Source organism: Nyctereutes procyonoides, unplaced genomic scaffold, assembly GCF_905146905.1.
Source record: "Nyctereutes procyonoides isolate TBG_1078 unplaced genomic scaffold, NYPRO_anot_genome, whole genome shotgun sequence".
In the NCBI taxonomy this organism is placed as follows: domain Eukaryota; kingdom Metazoa; phylum Chordata; class Mammalia; order Carnivora; family Canidae; genus Nyctereutes; species Nyctereutes procyonoides.
In genome coordinates this window covers 1,970,569-1,987,559 of record NW_026575128.1, presented here as the reverse complement: position 1 = coordinate 1,987,559, position 16,991 = coordinate 1,970,569, and the positions used below count along the sequence as shown (strand labels likewise).

Below are 16,991 nucleotides of genomic sequence, written 5' to 3'. Positions count from 1 at the left end.
ATCTAAATATAGATAAAGCATTTCTGATAAAACTTGGTGTCTGAATTGAGATGTGCTATTATTTGTAAAACATGCACCAGATTCTGAAGACTGAGTATGAAAAAAATGAATGCAGAATAGCTCATTATATATTGTTATATTGGTTACATGTCAAAATAGTATTTTAGATACACTAGGTTAAATAAAATAATTATTAAAATTAATTCCTCTGTTTCGTCTTTACCTTTTTCAATGTGGCTATTAGAAAATTTAAAATTATGTATGTGACTTGCCCTCTATTTCTATTGGACAGTGCCATTTTGGGCAACTGTAGTATAATGTGGCTGGAGGAAAAGGCATGTTAGTGGGTATGCTAAGAGAAGTAAAATGTAGTCAATGTCAGTGACTATATTTTTTACTATAATGGAGAAAGCAGATCTACTATGAGCAAAAATAAGCCAATGGGCAGAGAAGTAGAGGTGAGGGACAATGGAAAGAATACACTAATGGCTATGGGACCTTGGTTCTGGAGGCTCACTACACTCTTGCTTTTCACATGGCTTAGTTGTTCAACCTGTCTAGTAATTAAAGGAATCCTAACTATTTCAGATGTACAGATAGATGAAAAGACTTTAGAGAAATTCCCATGATTTTCATGTCAAGTAGAAGAGCAAGATTAACTTAATCTTAGACAAGGCAAATCATCTCACCTCAGGAAATCCAAAGCAAAGGATAAAAAAAGGAGTAAGACATAATAAACTAGAAACCTATGCTTAACAGAGAGATTTTATATACTTGAAGATTCTTGATAAGGTTCTTAGTTTCTATAAAGCTAAAACTTTATTTAGAATCTAAACTCTGAAACTTATGAGATGTTTTTATTAAATTCAACTAATACTATTAAAAATATTGCTATAAAAATGGCAAGAATACATACCTTCCTGATATGGCTTTAAGTTTTAATGACATTTAAATATTTAAACACTAAAGAGTCTAGCGGCCTAACAGAGAACAAATTCATTAAATAATAGGTTTTTCTTTCATTTCTTAATAATCTTGAGTGTTACAAAAATATCTTTAGGAATTTAAAAAGCAAGTTCCTTCCATGAACTGAAAAAAAGACATCATGGCTAAAAGAAATGGATAATGAATGACAAAATTAGCAACAAGAATTCCTAGAGTCAGTCCTTGCTAGATCTCTTAATCCCTCTTACCTCCAGAATAGGGTAAAAAGATACTTACCACTAGGCTGCATAGTCAATGGAGTTAAAACTGGTCAAGGAATTAAGGAGTTTAGGATTTATCCCTGGATCCACCAATATCTTACTCTGACCTCTGACAAGTCAGTTTCTCTGTATGTTAATTTCTCCATCTGTAAAATGGGGGTGGAAGGAAGGAGGACACTTATTACCCCTTAATGTACTGAGACTTAAGTATTAACAAGTTGCTACATCATTTAAAAAGTAAGGACAAAAATAAAAAAATAAAAAAATAAAATAAAAAGTAAGGACATTTAAATATATCTTTTTTGCTTATTAGAATAGCTCAAGGTGGGACAGTACCTTATAACAAGTTACCACAGGTTTAACTTAACTAAGCCTCAATATTCACAGAAATCAAAAATACAGATATTTGCTACATTTGGTCCCATGCAAATATTGCATATGAATATAATTTCCAACTAACCAGGTTAAGCCAAAAACTCAAAAGATACTAAAAATCCATTATGGACTGAATGTGCTCCCTCACAATTCCTATGTTAAAGTCTCAATTCCCAATAAGACTGTATTTGGAGACAGGACTTTCAAGGAGGTTAACTAAAGTTAAATGAGGTCGTAAGGGTGGGGTCCTAATTTGTCCTTATAAAATGAGGAAGAGACATCAGAGATCTCTCTCTCTCCACAAACATACAGAGAAAAAGGCTAGGTGAGGATGTGGCCAAAAAAGTGATTGTCTATAAGCTGAGAAGAGGCCTGACCAGAAACAAACCCTGCTAGCACCTTGATCTTGGACTTCCAGACCAGAAACTGTGAGAAAATAAATTTCTGTTGTTTAAATCACCCAACCAGTGGCACTTTTTTTTTTTTTTAAGTGAAAGTCCAAGCAGACTAACACACATGGTCACAGGACAAAAGAGGCTGTAGTCACTCTTTTTTAGAATAACTACCCCATGCAACACTATTCAGTTTCCAAGTTGCCCTAAGAATCTTCACTCTTTTACTATAGTCTGACTATAAAATAAAGCAAAACAAAATAAAAACAAAACAAATATCAAATTGGAAATTAAAATTCTATCCTGTTTTGAATGTCAGCAGTATTTTCCCTTTAAAGGTATTTTCCTTTAAAGATTTTAGGCAACTAACTTAACTGCACCGAGCCTGTCTTCTTATTAGTAAAATAGGGATGGTAATCCCAATGCTACTTGCTTTACTAGGTTGTTGTGAAGAACAAATGAAAAAAAAAATGGCTTTAAGAGTAAATAATACAGGGCAGCCTGGGTGGCTCAGTGGTTTAGCGCCGCCTTCGGCCCAGGGCATGATCCTGGGGGCCCGGAATCGAGTCCCGCATCGGGCTCCTTGCATGGAGCCTGCTTCTCCCTCTGCCTGTGTTTCTGCCTCTCTCTCATAAATAAATAAAATCTTTAAAAAAAAAAAAAAGCGCAAATAACACAGTTAATAGGGATTATTAAGAAAAACTTGCTGTTTGCTACTTTTCTAAGAAGGAAAACTGAGATCCTGAATAATACAATGTACTTTAGAACCTCCTATTACTAGTCAGCCCCTAAGGATTAAAACACTTGATTTTTGAGCAGCGACTCTAAGGAATATCTGCTAGAATTATTTCTACTTTGCCTCTTCTCCCTTTGGCTTCCTCTTACTGTTGACTGGAACCTTTAAAAAGTTATCATAATGCAATCTTCTTGGGGGAAGCAAAAGTGCCTATATTTATTCCAAAAGACTGTAATGACACTAAGAGACTGGAATAAGAAGAGTAACCTGAATCCTCAAAATGCATGTTTGAAGCCCTGAAACACTAAGAGAGAAATCTGTAGAACATTCTAGAAAACATACCCTCTTTGCTTTCTGAGAAAAGAGCACAGGAGCATAGACTAGTAATATAAAGTGGTGGTGTCCTACTGAACTTTCTTTGATGCCAGAAATGTTGTGTTATCTAATGGGTAGATGCTGTGGCTCTTCAGCACTTGAAATATGGCCCGTGTGACTGAAGAGTTCCATTTTTGTTTGTATTTAATTTTTACTAAATTAAAAAATTTCCTTTAATTACAGTGGTGACTATACTGGATAGTGCAAGATCTAGAGGATGTAAAGATTCTGGTATTTCTGGAAACCCTTGAGAGAAAAATAATATGTAACAGAAAAATTTACAAGGCTATGGAAGCATCCTTTCAACACGTGGCAAAACAATCATAATAGGTCATCCCCTGAAGCAGGGAAAAGTAGAAGAAATTCTTCATATATTAAGAACAAAATTTTAATTATAAATTATTATTTATATATTATAACAGCAGTATTATTAATATTATATAGCTATTATTTTAAGTGTTTATTATGTACCAGATATTGTGCTAATTATTTCAATAAAACCTTCTTGTTAAATCCTCACCAGTATGATACCCCTTAGTATGGTATCATTATCCCTTTTTAACCTAATGAGGAAATAGTACCCAGAGAGGTTGAATAAGTTCCTAAAAGGCTACAGTCAATAGAAAAGCCAGTATCTGAACCCAAACTTTGCTCTTAACTACACTGCTTCTCTCTCAAAAGAAAAAAAAAAGAAAAAGAAAAAAATACAAGAAATAAACCTTACAAATGCTTCTAACATAAAATAGCCCAACTTAGATATTCTACCCACTTTACTACAGTAAAGACTGAAGCACTGATCCTTATTAGTTTGACCTGAACACTGAATTAATATTAAGCATAGTCTGGGATTTAATGAGGCAAAACTCGATTAAATGGAGGATGTTCAAAGGTACCATGTTTTAAATATTCATTGAGCTTGGAAAACACAAAAGAAGTAACGCAGGCTTACATGCACATATCAATGAGGGGCGAGGGGAGAAAGGGAAGAAGGGACAGAGAAGGAGGGATGTTTTTCTCAGAAATATAAACTGGAAAAGAGAAAAAAGAAGCATCAAACATACTCCTGAAAACTCATGAAGACAAAACTCTTTCAATGTTAGCAATGATAGTAGTTATGATTTTAATAAGCCATAATCCTATGCCAATAAGCACAGAGATCAAAAAGGAAACACTGGGAGCAGCATACCTGCCCCACTGTGGTCACGGAGGACAAGCTACAAAGGAGGCAAGAGACAGACAAGGGACTAGTCAGGGATGTACCACTCCCTCTGAGCCACTCTCTCTTATTAGCAACTATTCCTAGTGCCTTTTAGCTGATTCTCTGCCTCCAGCTCTCCTTCATTTACTTTTATTCTGTTCAGAGATAAGTGTGATGAGATGGTAATATTCCTCTGGGATGATCTGCCAGAAGAGGGGGAAGGGGAAGCAAGCTAGGCAATCTCTTTCTCAAAGAGAGCAATAAATCCTGTCTTGTGCATGCAGCAGTTGTGAACAAAGAAGATGGAACAGATCTCTCCTTGGCAATCATCCCTACCCCCACTCCCTCTGTAGCAATTATACATCTCTGCACGTGCACAGAGAGAGAAGAACCCCAGAGAACATCAGCATTTCCTTTAACAAGCAAGGCAGCTAGCAATGAATGGCTAATGAAAATGCAGAGAAGCCATAACTCCCTTTGTCTTGCAGGCAGACCTAGGAGACTTCAACTATGTATAATGTGTACCCCTTCCAGAGGCTTACAGAGGTGTGATCCAGAGCATAAGAGAGGCTGATGCTTTCTATAAAGCTTCTGGCTCATGTTTCCTGAACAGGGAAGAAGTTTAGTGGTACCAGTGGCGCCACATCATACTTCCTGGCAGAAATATATCGATCTCATGTCATGAACTAAGTAAGGCACCACCACCACCACCATCATTCCCATCAGTATTCAGAAAAAAGGAAATAACAGTACTGGATGATCTACACTGCCAGTTAGAACACTTTGGAGGTAGAGTTTTATGTTCAAATCTAGTTCCTATACTCTGAAATGAGATACAGGAATACAATTCTATTCAAAGGAAAGCAACAAGGAAAGTAAAGGTTTAAGAAACTGTGAAGGTTTAACCAAGAGAAAAGAAGACTTGGGGGAAACAGGAGAGCTGTTTGCAAAAACCTGGTGTGTTCTCATGTAGAGGAGAGATGAGATTTGTTCTATTTGCTCAATATTACCCCAAGGGACAGAATAGGACTCGTGGGTAGAAGAAGGTACAGGTAGACAAGCTTCAGCTCATTACTAGGAAGGACTTTCTGGCAGTCAGAGGTATCCAACTATCAGATAAACTGTTGGAAGGACAGGTGTGAATCTGCTATCATGGAGGGTATAGAAGCAAAGGTAAAATAACCTCTCAGTGAAAGTATTTTTTTTTAATTTTTATTTATTTATGATAGTCACAGAGAGAGAGAGAGAGAGAGAGGCAGAGACACAGGCAGAGGGAGAAGCAGGCTCCATGCACCGGGAGCCCGACGTGGGATTCGATCCCGGGTCTCCAGGATCGCTCCCTGGGCCAAAGGCAGGCGCCAAACCGCTGCGCCACCCAGGGATCCCTCAGTGAAAGTATTAAATCATGAAAAGGAAGAGGGAGGTTACACTAGGTAACCTTAAAAGGCCTTCCAAATCTGAGATCCTACAATTTTATGGAGGTATGGACCTCCTGATTTCATCATTTTAACACTGTACAACTTTAGGTTTGCAGTATGGACAATATATATTTCTACAATACCAACTTTTCTCTGAAGGCTTACAGAAATGTAATGTAGGGGCAGAAGAAATAACATCATCATCATCTTCTTTCCCTTCTGTGTCTTCATCTGCCATGTATTGGCACCACAGAAGGCACTTTACATACCTTAGCTCTCATCTTTGAGAGTCAAGTTCCAGTTAGGCTACTGTGAGACTGAGCCAGTAACACATCATCTTTGGTTTTTACTTTCTTCATTTGTAAAATAAAGAGGCTGAACTTCACTCATGATCTGTAAGGTCCCTTTTAAGTTCTATCATATTGTGAGTCTATGAGCAGCAGCATCAAGGAATCAGGCCAATTATTTACTCTGTATTTGTTACAACTTAAAACCAAGCAAATAACCTGAAATAGTTTCTTTCTTTGAAGTAATGAACAGTGTGTGATGCTTTTATTTTACATAATAAATACAAAATTTAATGTAAATGGAATTCTTTTATAAAAAACGAAGTCTATTTTGAGCACAACGAGATGTTAAAAGAAATCCTATTAAAATAAGCTCAATGTCTTACTACAAAGTAACTTGTTCTATAAATTTGGATTTTATACATTGGATTTTCTCTTATACTACTCTGTCTTCCACTCAAGTCATCCATGCCAGTCACATTGACGTCTTTTCCTTTGTGCTTGATAATCAGTCAGATGGTGTAACATAGGACTACAGGTTTGGAAGGAACAGTAAAAGCCATTTAGTTCAATGCCTCCTCCTCCCCTGCCTCCAATTCCACCAATCCTAGCCAGTGTTTGAATCTTCTTTCTAGCATTCCTACCAAGTCTCTTCTTATACTGCCATTGATAAAAATTCCACATCTCCCCAGGAAGTTCCTTCCATTCTTGGCTGTGGATCTTGGCCTTAGGAAAGTGATTCTTAGTATTTTTTCTATCTCAATAACCACTAGGGAATGTCAGCATACTTTCATTAGTAACAGTAGTTTCATCTACAACTGAACTTTTAAAAAAGGTCTCTCAAGAGAGCAAAAGAGTAATGGGAGGAAAACTTTCTCTTCATTCAGTATACTTCTGTTGCCAAATTTTTCACAGTGCTTATACATAATTTTAACACATACACATATTAAAAAGAAAAGTGGTTCAAAGGAGTAAATGTTTATCACAGCAGTGGTAGGTAATTAAACAGGAACAAGTCCCCTTAGGGAAACAAAACTGAAAGGGAGAGAATGGCATGTGTTTGATATGACACCTCCCTTAGGACTCTATATACTTGGGTGGGGGGAGGGTGTTGAATGTCACCTCCTTCCTTGAAAATCACTGCTCATCTCTATCACAATTGAGTATGCCTGCTCTTTAGGCATTATGGGGCAGCTCTCATGTGTGCAGGGCAAGTTACTTGCTTCCTGGTCTTATCAAGGTGAAACTCAATGACTAACTATATAACCTGTCTCATTGTATCTGCTTCTTGGTCCCTCTCATTCCTAATCCAGAGTAAACTATTCTGATTGGACACTGCCTTCCAACATTACTCATCTATGGTCTGTTTATTTTCACTTCACTGTGATGGGTTAGCACACTTCCTAATTATTCAGACTAATTAACTTAGTTCAATCTCAAGGATATTTTTACCAAATATCCCTAGATTTCCTTCCTCTCTTATGAAGATTCTACAGCAATACTGCCAGGGTTCGGATCTGGTTCTATCACTTACTAGTTGTATAACCTTGGCCAAGTAACTTAACCCCCTGTGCCTTGGTTTCCTCATCTGGAAAATAAAGACAATAATAGTAAATAGCGCATTTAGGTGCAAGAATTAAATAGGATACATAGAAAGCACTTAGACCAGTTCCTGGTCATTGTACACACTTAATCAATGTTAATGTGTATTGTTGCTTCCTTCTTCTCTGTCATCATCACCCTCATGCCCTGCTATTAATTAAGAAACTTAATTAAGAAAATTACTACAGACCCAGACTGTTTAGTTGGCCATTTCTTTCCATTGAATTTCTATGTCTCTTCTTTACCAATCCAAAGCATTCTTAACACTTCAACAAAGCTCTTGTTGATAAACCCAATTAAAGTGGAACTTTCTCACTTAGCATATCTACTACTACAACCTGTTTTCATTACATTATGATATACACTCATGCTTCACCAATTCACGTTCCTTTTCTCTTCAAACCTCTATTCAAAAGGGCCAAAGAGTAAATAATTTCAATTTTATGGAACATATAGTTTCTGTTGCAAGTTCTCAACTCCACCACTGTAGCATGAAAGCAGTCATAGGTAACACATTAACAACAAACGTGGCTATGTCCCAAAAAACCTTATTTACACAACAGGCAGCCCACAGGATTTGACCCATGAGCCACAGTTTGTTAATCCCTTATCTAGAGGAATTCGTCCCTAAATAATCCTGCTTGGCTATGATCATCCCTGTGTTCTACTTCAAGCATGTACCATGTTTATTTACAAGCTTCTAAGTTTTGTATGTGGTCAGTCTCCCACTAAGATTGGTATACATATCTTTAAGGAGAGCTAGTATTCAATTCTTTAAACAAAATGTATCTAAGCCTAGAAGTAATGTGGGGGCAGTAAGGACACAAAGAACTCACTGATTAGTAGGACAGATAGCAATACAAATACACAATCATAACATAACATGAATTTTGCTCTAATAGCGATGTGCTATACAAAGCACTCTGGGAAAACAGAAAGGAATGATTAACCCTGCTTAGGGAAGTGGGGAACGCACCACAGAGATCAAGTTTTACTAGGACTGTAGAAGAAAGATGAATAGGCATTTTAGGCAAAAGGAATATAAAAGGTATGAAAATGGACAGTGTGTGTGGACAACAACCAGCAGTTTATTATAGATAGAAAAGGGCAGGGCAAGCTACAGAGATAAAGTGAGAGGAGAATCGAAAAGTAGGAAGGGAGCAAACACAGAGCTTCATTTGTCACGTAAGACAATGGTATATTACATATTGAGGCATCTCATGTCATCTCAAAGATTATGTTAGACATTCAATATCATGATCTGACTTAATTAATGATATTTTGCATCCACACAGGGATTTTAACTTTTTCACAGATTTTTACATACACTATTTCCCGTATTCATACAGCTGCCACACTTACTACTTCCATGCCTTCTAAATTCTGATACTGATCATGAATTTGTGATGGAGTGAGAAGAAAAAGATTTAAAGGCAAAAGATCTAGAACTAAATGATACAGCAGCACATAGTAACAAGATTTTGAATAAGTCTCTTAACCCCTCATTGTTTCCATAAAACAGGAAACGTAACTGTACCTACTTCACAAGATTACTGTAAAGACTATGTAAGACAATTACATGAAGAGTACTTTGCAAACTATAAAGAGCTATATAAATGACACGCAGGATTTGTTAAAATTGCAGGATAAGTTGGCAAGAAAGGGTGAGATTCTTTTATTCGCTCTAATAGCTTTTTGAGACACATACATTCATATACAATCTAGTAGAGGAAAACTCTCTATTTCCATTATATATAAATACAGGTTCTGACCTTTTCGAGGATCCGATTTTTGCATGGTACCATCAGCTATATCAAATAGGAAAGTGTTCCTCCTTAGCAAGATGGAGAAATCTGGAAGTAAAGGCAGAAAAAATTAGAAATGTGAACTACTGTAGATCAAAGAAGACATGCAGTAAAATCAGGTTTTTATTAGAGGAAACCAACAGGCAGGACACCCAGACATGGCTTCCCAAAGGAAAGGAAAACCTATCCAAATAGGATCCAATTTCCAGGATCCTTCCCTCAGCTTTGTGGGTTCAGAACACTGATTCTGTTAAAAACAATATATTCTTGAGGGTAGTTCTATAGGTCATTAAACAACGATGGGTAAATTAGAATGTTAACTTATTAATTTACTGTAGAAATATAATAGCCACATGAAGTAAAATATTGTATGATGAAAACTACAAAACACTGCTGAAAGAAATAGAAAAAAACATAAATGGAAAGACATTCTGTCTTTATGAATTAGAAGACTGACATTGTTAAGATGACAATGTTACCCAAAGTGATTTAGACTCAATGCCATCCTTCGCAATATCCCAAAGATGTCTTTTGCAGAAATATAAAAACCTGTCCCAAAATTCATGTAGAATTTCAAAGGACCCTGAAGAGCTTAGACAACCTTGAAAATGAATAAAGTTGGAAAATTCACACTTTGTGATTTCAAAACTTACTACAAAGCTAGAGTAATCAAAACAGTGTGGTACTGGCACAAGGACACACACACTGACCAATGGAATAGAATAGAGGGCCTAGAAACAAACCCTAATATATAAGGTCAAATGATTTTCAACAAAGGTGCCAAGACCATTCATGGGAAAAGGATATTTTTTTCAACAAGTGATGTTGGAAAAACTATTCCCATATGCATAAGAATGAAGTTTAAACTTTCCTTATACTGAAATCAAAAATTAACTCAAAATGCAAAGACCTAAACACAAGAGCTAATATTATAGAACTCTTATAAGAAAACACAGGGGAAAATCTTGACATTGGATTTGACAATGATTCTGTAACATCTAAACCACGGGCAATGAAAAAAAAACAGATAAATTAGATTTCATCAAAATGAAAAATATTTGTGTATCATACAACACTATCTGAGTGTAAAAGACAACCTATACAGAATAGGAGAAAATACTGGTAAATTATATATTCAAGAAGAGATTAATACCTATAATATATAAAGAACTCCTACAATTCAACAACAAAAAACCCCTCAAACAACTCAATTTAAAAAAATGGGCAAGGGACTTGAATAGACATTTCTCCTTTTTCTATACAGATAGCCAATTAGCACATGAAAAGATACTAAGCATCATTAATCAATAAGGGAAATGCAAAACAACATCAGGATGAGATACCCCTTCACACCCATTCAAATGGCTATCATAAAAAAGGAACAGAAAACAAAAATAACAAGTCAGAATGTGGAGAAATTAGAATCTTGCAAATTACTAGTAGGAATGAAAAGTGATGCAGCTGCTGTGGAAAATCTAAAAGAAATAAACATAAAATTAACATATGATCCAGCAACTCCATTCCTGGGTATACATCCAAAAGAAGTGAAAGCAGGGACTAAAACAGATACTTGTACACTAATGCTCATAGCAACATCATTCACAATGCCAAAGGAAAGTAACAATCCAAGCGTCCATCAGTAAATGAACAGATAAATAAATATGCTTTATACACACAATGGAATATTTATTCCATAAAAAGGAGTAACATTCTGATACTTGCAACAACACAGACACATCTTGAAAACATCATTCTAAATAAAATAAGCCAAACACAAAAGGACAAATACTGTACGATTCCACTTATACTTGGTAACTAGAATAAGCAAATTCAGAAATGGAAAGTAGAAGTACTAAGGCAGGGCAGAGGAGGGAATGGAGAGTGATTTAATGGGTACAGAGCTTCTGCTTGGGATGATGAAAAAGCATCTCCCCTGGAGATGGGATGCCTGGGTGGCTCAGCGGTTGAGTGTCTGTCTTTCGCTCAGGGCAAGATCCCAGAGTCACGGGATTGAGTGCCGCATCAGGCTCCCTGTGGAGAGCCTGCTTCTCCCTCTGCCTGTGTCTCTGCCTCTCTCTCTCTCTGGGTCTCCCATGAATAAATAAATAAAATCTTAAAAAAAAAAAAAGAAAAGAAAAGAAAAGAAAAAGAAAAAGTTCTGGAGATAGAGAGTAGTAAAGGCTAAACAACACTGTAAATGTACCTTAATGCCTTTAAGTGGTTAAAAATGGTAAATTTTATGTTTTATATATCTTACTACAAAATAGAAGAAAGAAGAGAAACAGGTAACACGTAGATTTGCATCACAGTCCCATTCAACCATCTCATAAGAGAAACACAAAAAGCTTCACAAGGACTTAAACTTACGTTCTGGAGTCATAACATTCTCTTTCTTGGGTAATTCTATATGCAATCAGCCATCATCAATTTTCTTTATGACCTTCCATTTCACAGGTTTCCAAGCTATCTTCCCATAGATACATCCTTTCTTTGGATAAAATTACTATCTATATAAAGCATGTGGTACAGATGGGCTTTGAGTTTGAATAACAACTCAGTCACTAGCTTTGTAAACTTGGACAAGTTACTAAATGTCTCTAAGCCATAATTTCTGCAGGTTTAATGTAGAAATAATAGTGTCTACTCCAAAGGGTTTATGAGGGTTGAATGGCATTATCTATTTTAATCAATGTATATAAGTAAGTATCTAACAGGTAATAGGGTATCTAATCCCTGATGAAGTCAGTCAGGTCTCTCTCTATTGGCTCCATCAGCATTCACACAATCATTGCCACAGCTCTCTGTGGATTCAGTTAGGGCCTTGCTAGTCCTGGGATGGAGCCTCCATCAGGCCCCCTGCTCAGTGGAGAGCCTGCTTCTCCCTCTCTCTCTGCTGCTCCCCCTGCTTGTGCTCTCTCTCTGTCAAATAAATAAAATCTTTTTAAAAAATAATAAAATAAAGGGCGTTGCTAGTCCCTCTGTGAAAAACCTTCTCTTTGAAAGTCCAAGTTTTCTCTCCAAGACCAAAGACATCCAGAAGACCAAAAGTAAAGACAGGTTCATTTTCTGCCTATCTCACAGACCTCTCCTGCAGGATTCTACCCCCGAGGGCAGAGACTCTAATAGGCTTATTTTATATCCCACACATAGCCTGTATCAGAAGAAATAACTTTCTGAGTTTTTAAATTGACTTTTTAACAATTCTAAGTTTTTTTTATAACAAAGCTTTGCATAAATTTCCAAGTACATAAGTTCTGTTTCTATACTTATAGTACAAAGCAATAAGGTAAAAACAGTATGTATGGTTTTCTTTCAGTGATGAGAACTAAAGCAAAATATAGAGGTGTGACAGGGTGTGATGGTGACTATTTCAAAGCCTGCTATACTATAATCGACCTGTATTAAAAATGCCAGAAATAAGAGAGTAAGTCCAATGTCCCACCATTAAAAAACTCAATAATGAACTTGATTTGATATCAGGCAAAATTAAAAATCCATTTAATCTCCACTTAAAAAGCAAAATATCAGGTAGCCCCGGTGGCGCAGCGGTTTAGCGCCGCCTGCAGCCCAGGGCGTGATCCTGGAGACCCTGGATCGAGTCTCACGTCAGGCTCTCTGTATGGTGCCTGCTTCTCCCTCTGCCTGTGTCTCTGCCTCTCTCTCTGTGTCTCTATGAATAAATAAATAAAATCTTTTTTTAAAAAAAAAGCAAAATATCACATCAAGTAATCATCAGAGAATAGCATCAAATCAGAATTCATATTGCTGATTTGCTCCTAAATCACAGCGGTCAGACATTCAATTGCACCTTATCTGACTGAACTAAACCTTCAGCTACACCAGTTGGGATTATTACTGTATATACTTATTAAACATGCCTAGGTATAAGATGTAATCAGGAGATAGAGAACTGTAAGAGAACAAAGAAACTGAGAGGTTACAAGGAAAAGAGGTTAGGATCAGTTTGTTAAATAGACTTTCATAATGTGAACTTACAGAACCATCATAGGAGAAGGGGATTCCCTTCTATGTGCTACTTTCTGTACCAAGCACTTTAAAAATGACTTTTTAATAAAGTATAACATACTGAAAAGTACACAAATCATAGTAAGAAACTCAATGAACTTTTACAATGTGTCGTCAAACCAAGAAAGAGATTGTTACTAGCACTCAAGGAAGTACTCCTTTGTGTCCTCTCTCAGTCAGTACTCCACCCAAGAGTAAACACTGTCTCAACTTCTGTCATTATAGAATAGTTTTGCTTGTTTTGAACTTTAAATAAAATATACCACATATATTCTTTCATGTCTACTTCCTTCCACTCAACATTCATTCGTGTTGCCCCTAGCAGGCACTTTTACTTTCATTACTTGACTTAAAGGACCCAACAATTCTAGCATTTCCCATTCAGTTAAAAAAAAAAAAAAAAGCTGAGGTTCTGAAGTTAATGGAGTGAATTAAGGCATCCAAGGCCACATAGCTACTAAATGGAAAGGCTAAAATTAAAGACTAAAGGCTAATGTCTAATTGGAAAGTCCATGCTCTTTCTGGTTACATTATGCTTGCTTACTGTATTTAAAAACAACAAAAATTTAATTCTTTCCCTGGTTTATTTATCATAGGCCATATATATGTATGGAGGCTTGGCAAACAGTCAAGTACTATGCAAATGGAAGAAAGTGTTGTTAGCACAAGGAAGGAGTTACCTAGTGCAATGGCTTTCAAATCTTTCATGACTGTGACCCACACAGACTTAACTCCAGGCATTTATATACAACGATATGCATTCCTGAAAACCCTGCACTTTGTAAACATTATGCACTAAAAATGGTCTTGTGGGAAAAACAGTTAGGAATAGACTAAAAAGCCCACAGAGCTTTGTATCTTTTACACATACACACACCCCATAAGGATCTGAGTCATTAAGAAAAGATTAAATTAGGCTCAACAAGCTAAATTAAAAAGAAGAAAGGTACAATTCATTTTAGGATAATTTCCAACTAAAATTATTTTTAAAAATAAAGATTTAATGTATAATCGAACAAACCTGTAGCTATCCAGAACCTTAAGCTTCTAAGAGAGTCTTATTTCCCCAAGGTTTCCTTGGAGTGAAGATCTGAATGTATGTCACCATCTACAGACAGGAACCACTTAATAACAGCTTTTCATAGTGACAAAATTAAAATCTGAGGTCAGACTCAGATGTCTTTGGGGACCAGTAAAAGACTATTAACCCGTTTACCACTTTTTATCTGTTCACACCGCCCAAGCAGCCCTTTGAAAAATATCTACCAGGTACCAGAGATCTCAAGATCAACTTAGAATCAAGTTAATAAGATTGAAGTCTAAGAAGATAGAGTCCCGTACAGAAAACTACCTCCTCCCTAACCCCCCCAAAAAAGAAAACTACCTTCTTAGATATAGAGTCTTGAGAGTAGATTAAATCCTCACCTGCTTAGGTCACTGAGAGAGGTACATAAAGTAATTTGGGCTCCAGGACAGAGTGGCATCTATAAACCATTCTAGAAATCCCCCCAAAGTCTAGGGTCTTTTTTTTTTAAGATTTTATTTATTCATTCATGAGAGACACACAGAGAGAGGCAGAGACACAAGCAGAGGGAGAAGCAGGATCCCTGTGAGGAGCCTGATGTGGCACTTGATCCCAGGACCCTGGAATCATGCCCTGACCTGAAAGCAGATGCTCAACCACTGAGTAACCCAGGTGCCCCTATCCAGGGTCCTGTATGAATCTTACAGAATTCCAAACTTGGGGTAATTATGGTTTCTCTGTAAGAAGGAACTGAGCTGCAGCTTAGGTCTAAACTTGGGCTGGTTCATTCCAGGTCACCGAGGAGTCCCTTCTTCAGGGCTTCAAATCCTTCACCAGAAAACTAGGAGGTGAAAACTCTATAGTGCATTCCCAGGCAGGTCCCATATTTACTACAAACAAGCTGCATGCCTGTTTTCTCATTATCCACCCTCCACAAGTATCTGATTTTATGGCTTCATAGAAAATTCTGTTGTTAATGAAATAAGGGAACTTTATCAAGTGCAGTTGTCTTCCTGCAAGCTACTTGGGCAACTGCCCTGACACCCACTTCTGGTTGGGAGTCTCTGAGACTACCTCTTTCGTCTCTGTATCAGTAAGGCCAGAGACAAAGGGGCTTTCAGTGAAATGTGTCCTCTGTGAGTCTGAAACAGTATAGCAATCTTAGAAAAGGGCTCTCTTCTCTAGAAGACACTGAAAGGGCATGGAATAATCTTTGAAATGTGGTATTAAATTGAGGCATACCACTGATTTTATAAAATTATTTGGGGATAATAAAGAATATAAACATTCCAAACAGCAAAGGCAGAAGAGTGGTGCCATTTGCTAATAGTCATCCATATTTACTAGGAACCTTTTTCGTGCTAACAAGTCAGAAAACCTTTCTATATAACCACAGAGCCGGCAGGAACCAAAAGGCATGAGAAGAAAAAACATGTTTTTTTCAGAAATTTATTCAGAGATAAATTTCTGGTTGCTTACCTTTTTGAGTGGGTTTTTTTTTTTTTTTCTCCAATCCTGGAAATCTAGCTTTTAGGACACAAGATGCTTTTCTCAAATTCCTCAGCTTTTGATCAGCAATTCACTTCTTAATTAAAATCTACTTTAATTTTTCCTCATTTTAAGTCGCTGGGGTCCACTGGGCCAGGATTAGGGGTGGATTTTATTTCAGAGAACAATCTTACATGATAATACTATTCCAAGAACTCCAGAAATCTACTTAATCAAAACTATTGATAGATGTAAAACCAGGCAATACACTTTAACACAGCGCAGTGATTCATAAATTTTTTCCCCACTCTGACACACCTGAAGAATACAAAACACTATCAGCATGGCAGGTTCATAAATGCACTGATTTTCAGCAAAAGGGTAAGAGAAAGGACTTCTCTGATGGGGAGTCTCCACTAGGTAAAAGTGTTTTGGAATCTCCAAGGGTATTTGTGTAATTACGAAAAACACCTCCCTCAGCTCAAATGCTTCTCCCACTGCTCTCTCCCTTCTGACCCACAGTCTGGAGCAATGCTGCCCAACAGAAATATAATTCAGTGGGTGCTTGGGTGGCTCAGTTGGTTAAGCGTCTGACTCTTGATTTTGGATGAGGTCATGATCTCAGGGTTGTGGGATTGAGCCCCATGTCAGGCTCCATGCTAAGCGTGGAGTCTGCTTAAGACTCTTTCTCCCTCTCCCTCCACCCTGTCCCACCACTCTCTTTCTCTCAAAAAAAATTACATGTAATTCAAATTAAAGAAAATTTACAATTCAGAACTTCATGGCTGTCGTGGCTATCATGTTAGATCACCCATATCTAGAGGAAGTAAATTATAAGCTTAAACATTAAGTACTTAATGTGTTCTTACCACTTTACTTGCATTAAGTTGTTCAATTCTCACAACCCATTAAGGTAGGGTCATTCATTCATTCATTCATTTAGAGAGTGAGCATGTGAGCTGAACGGAGGGGGGGAGAGAGAGGGAGGGAGAGAATTTCAAACAGACTCCCTGCTGAGTGCAGAGCCTGACACAAGGCTCAATCCCATGACCCGACCAGA

General features: G+C 37.0%; 1 protein-coding gene across 6 annotated transcripts in view; it reads right to left on the bottom strand.

Annotated features, from left to right (window-relative positions):
• The window catches only part of SCMH1 (Scm polycomb group protein homolog 1), a 182,620-nt gene that overhangs the window by 131,075 nt on the left and 34,554 nt on the right, over window positions 1-16,991 (bottom strand). For 4 of the 6 annotated variants that reach the window (XM_055341783.1, XM_055341781.1, XM_055341787.1 and 1 more), the window contains exons 2-3: window positions 9,361-9,441; window positions 1,222-1,351 (exon numbers count right to left, since the gene is read on the bottom strand). Coding sequence is in view for 4 of the 6 variants with exons in the window: in XM_055341781.1 (XP_055197756.1) it covers window positions 1,222-1,234 (13 nt within the window). In the remaining 2 variants the exon portion in view is untranslated. Of the gene's footprint in view, window positions 1-1,221; window positions 1,352-9,360; window positions 9,442-16,991 lie in introns of those variants that run through there. The other 2 variants (XM_055341782.1, XM_055341786.1) reach the window with 2 other exon arrangements.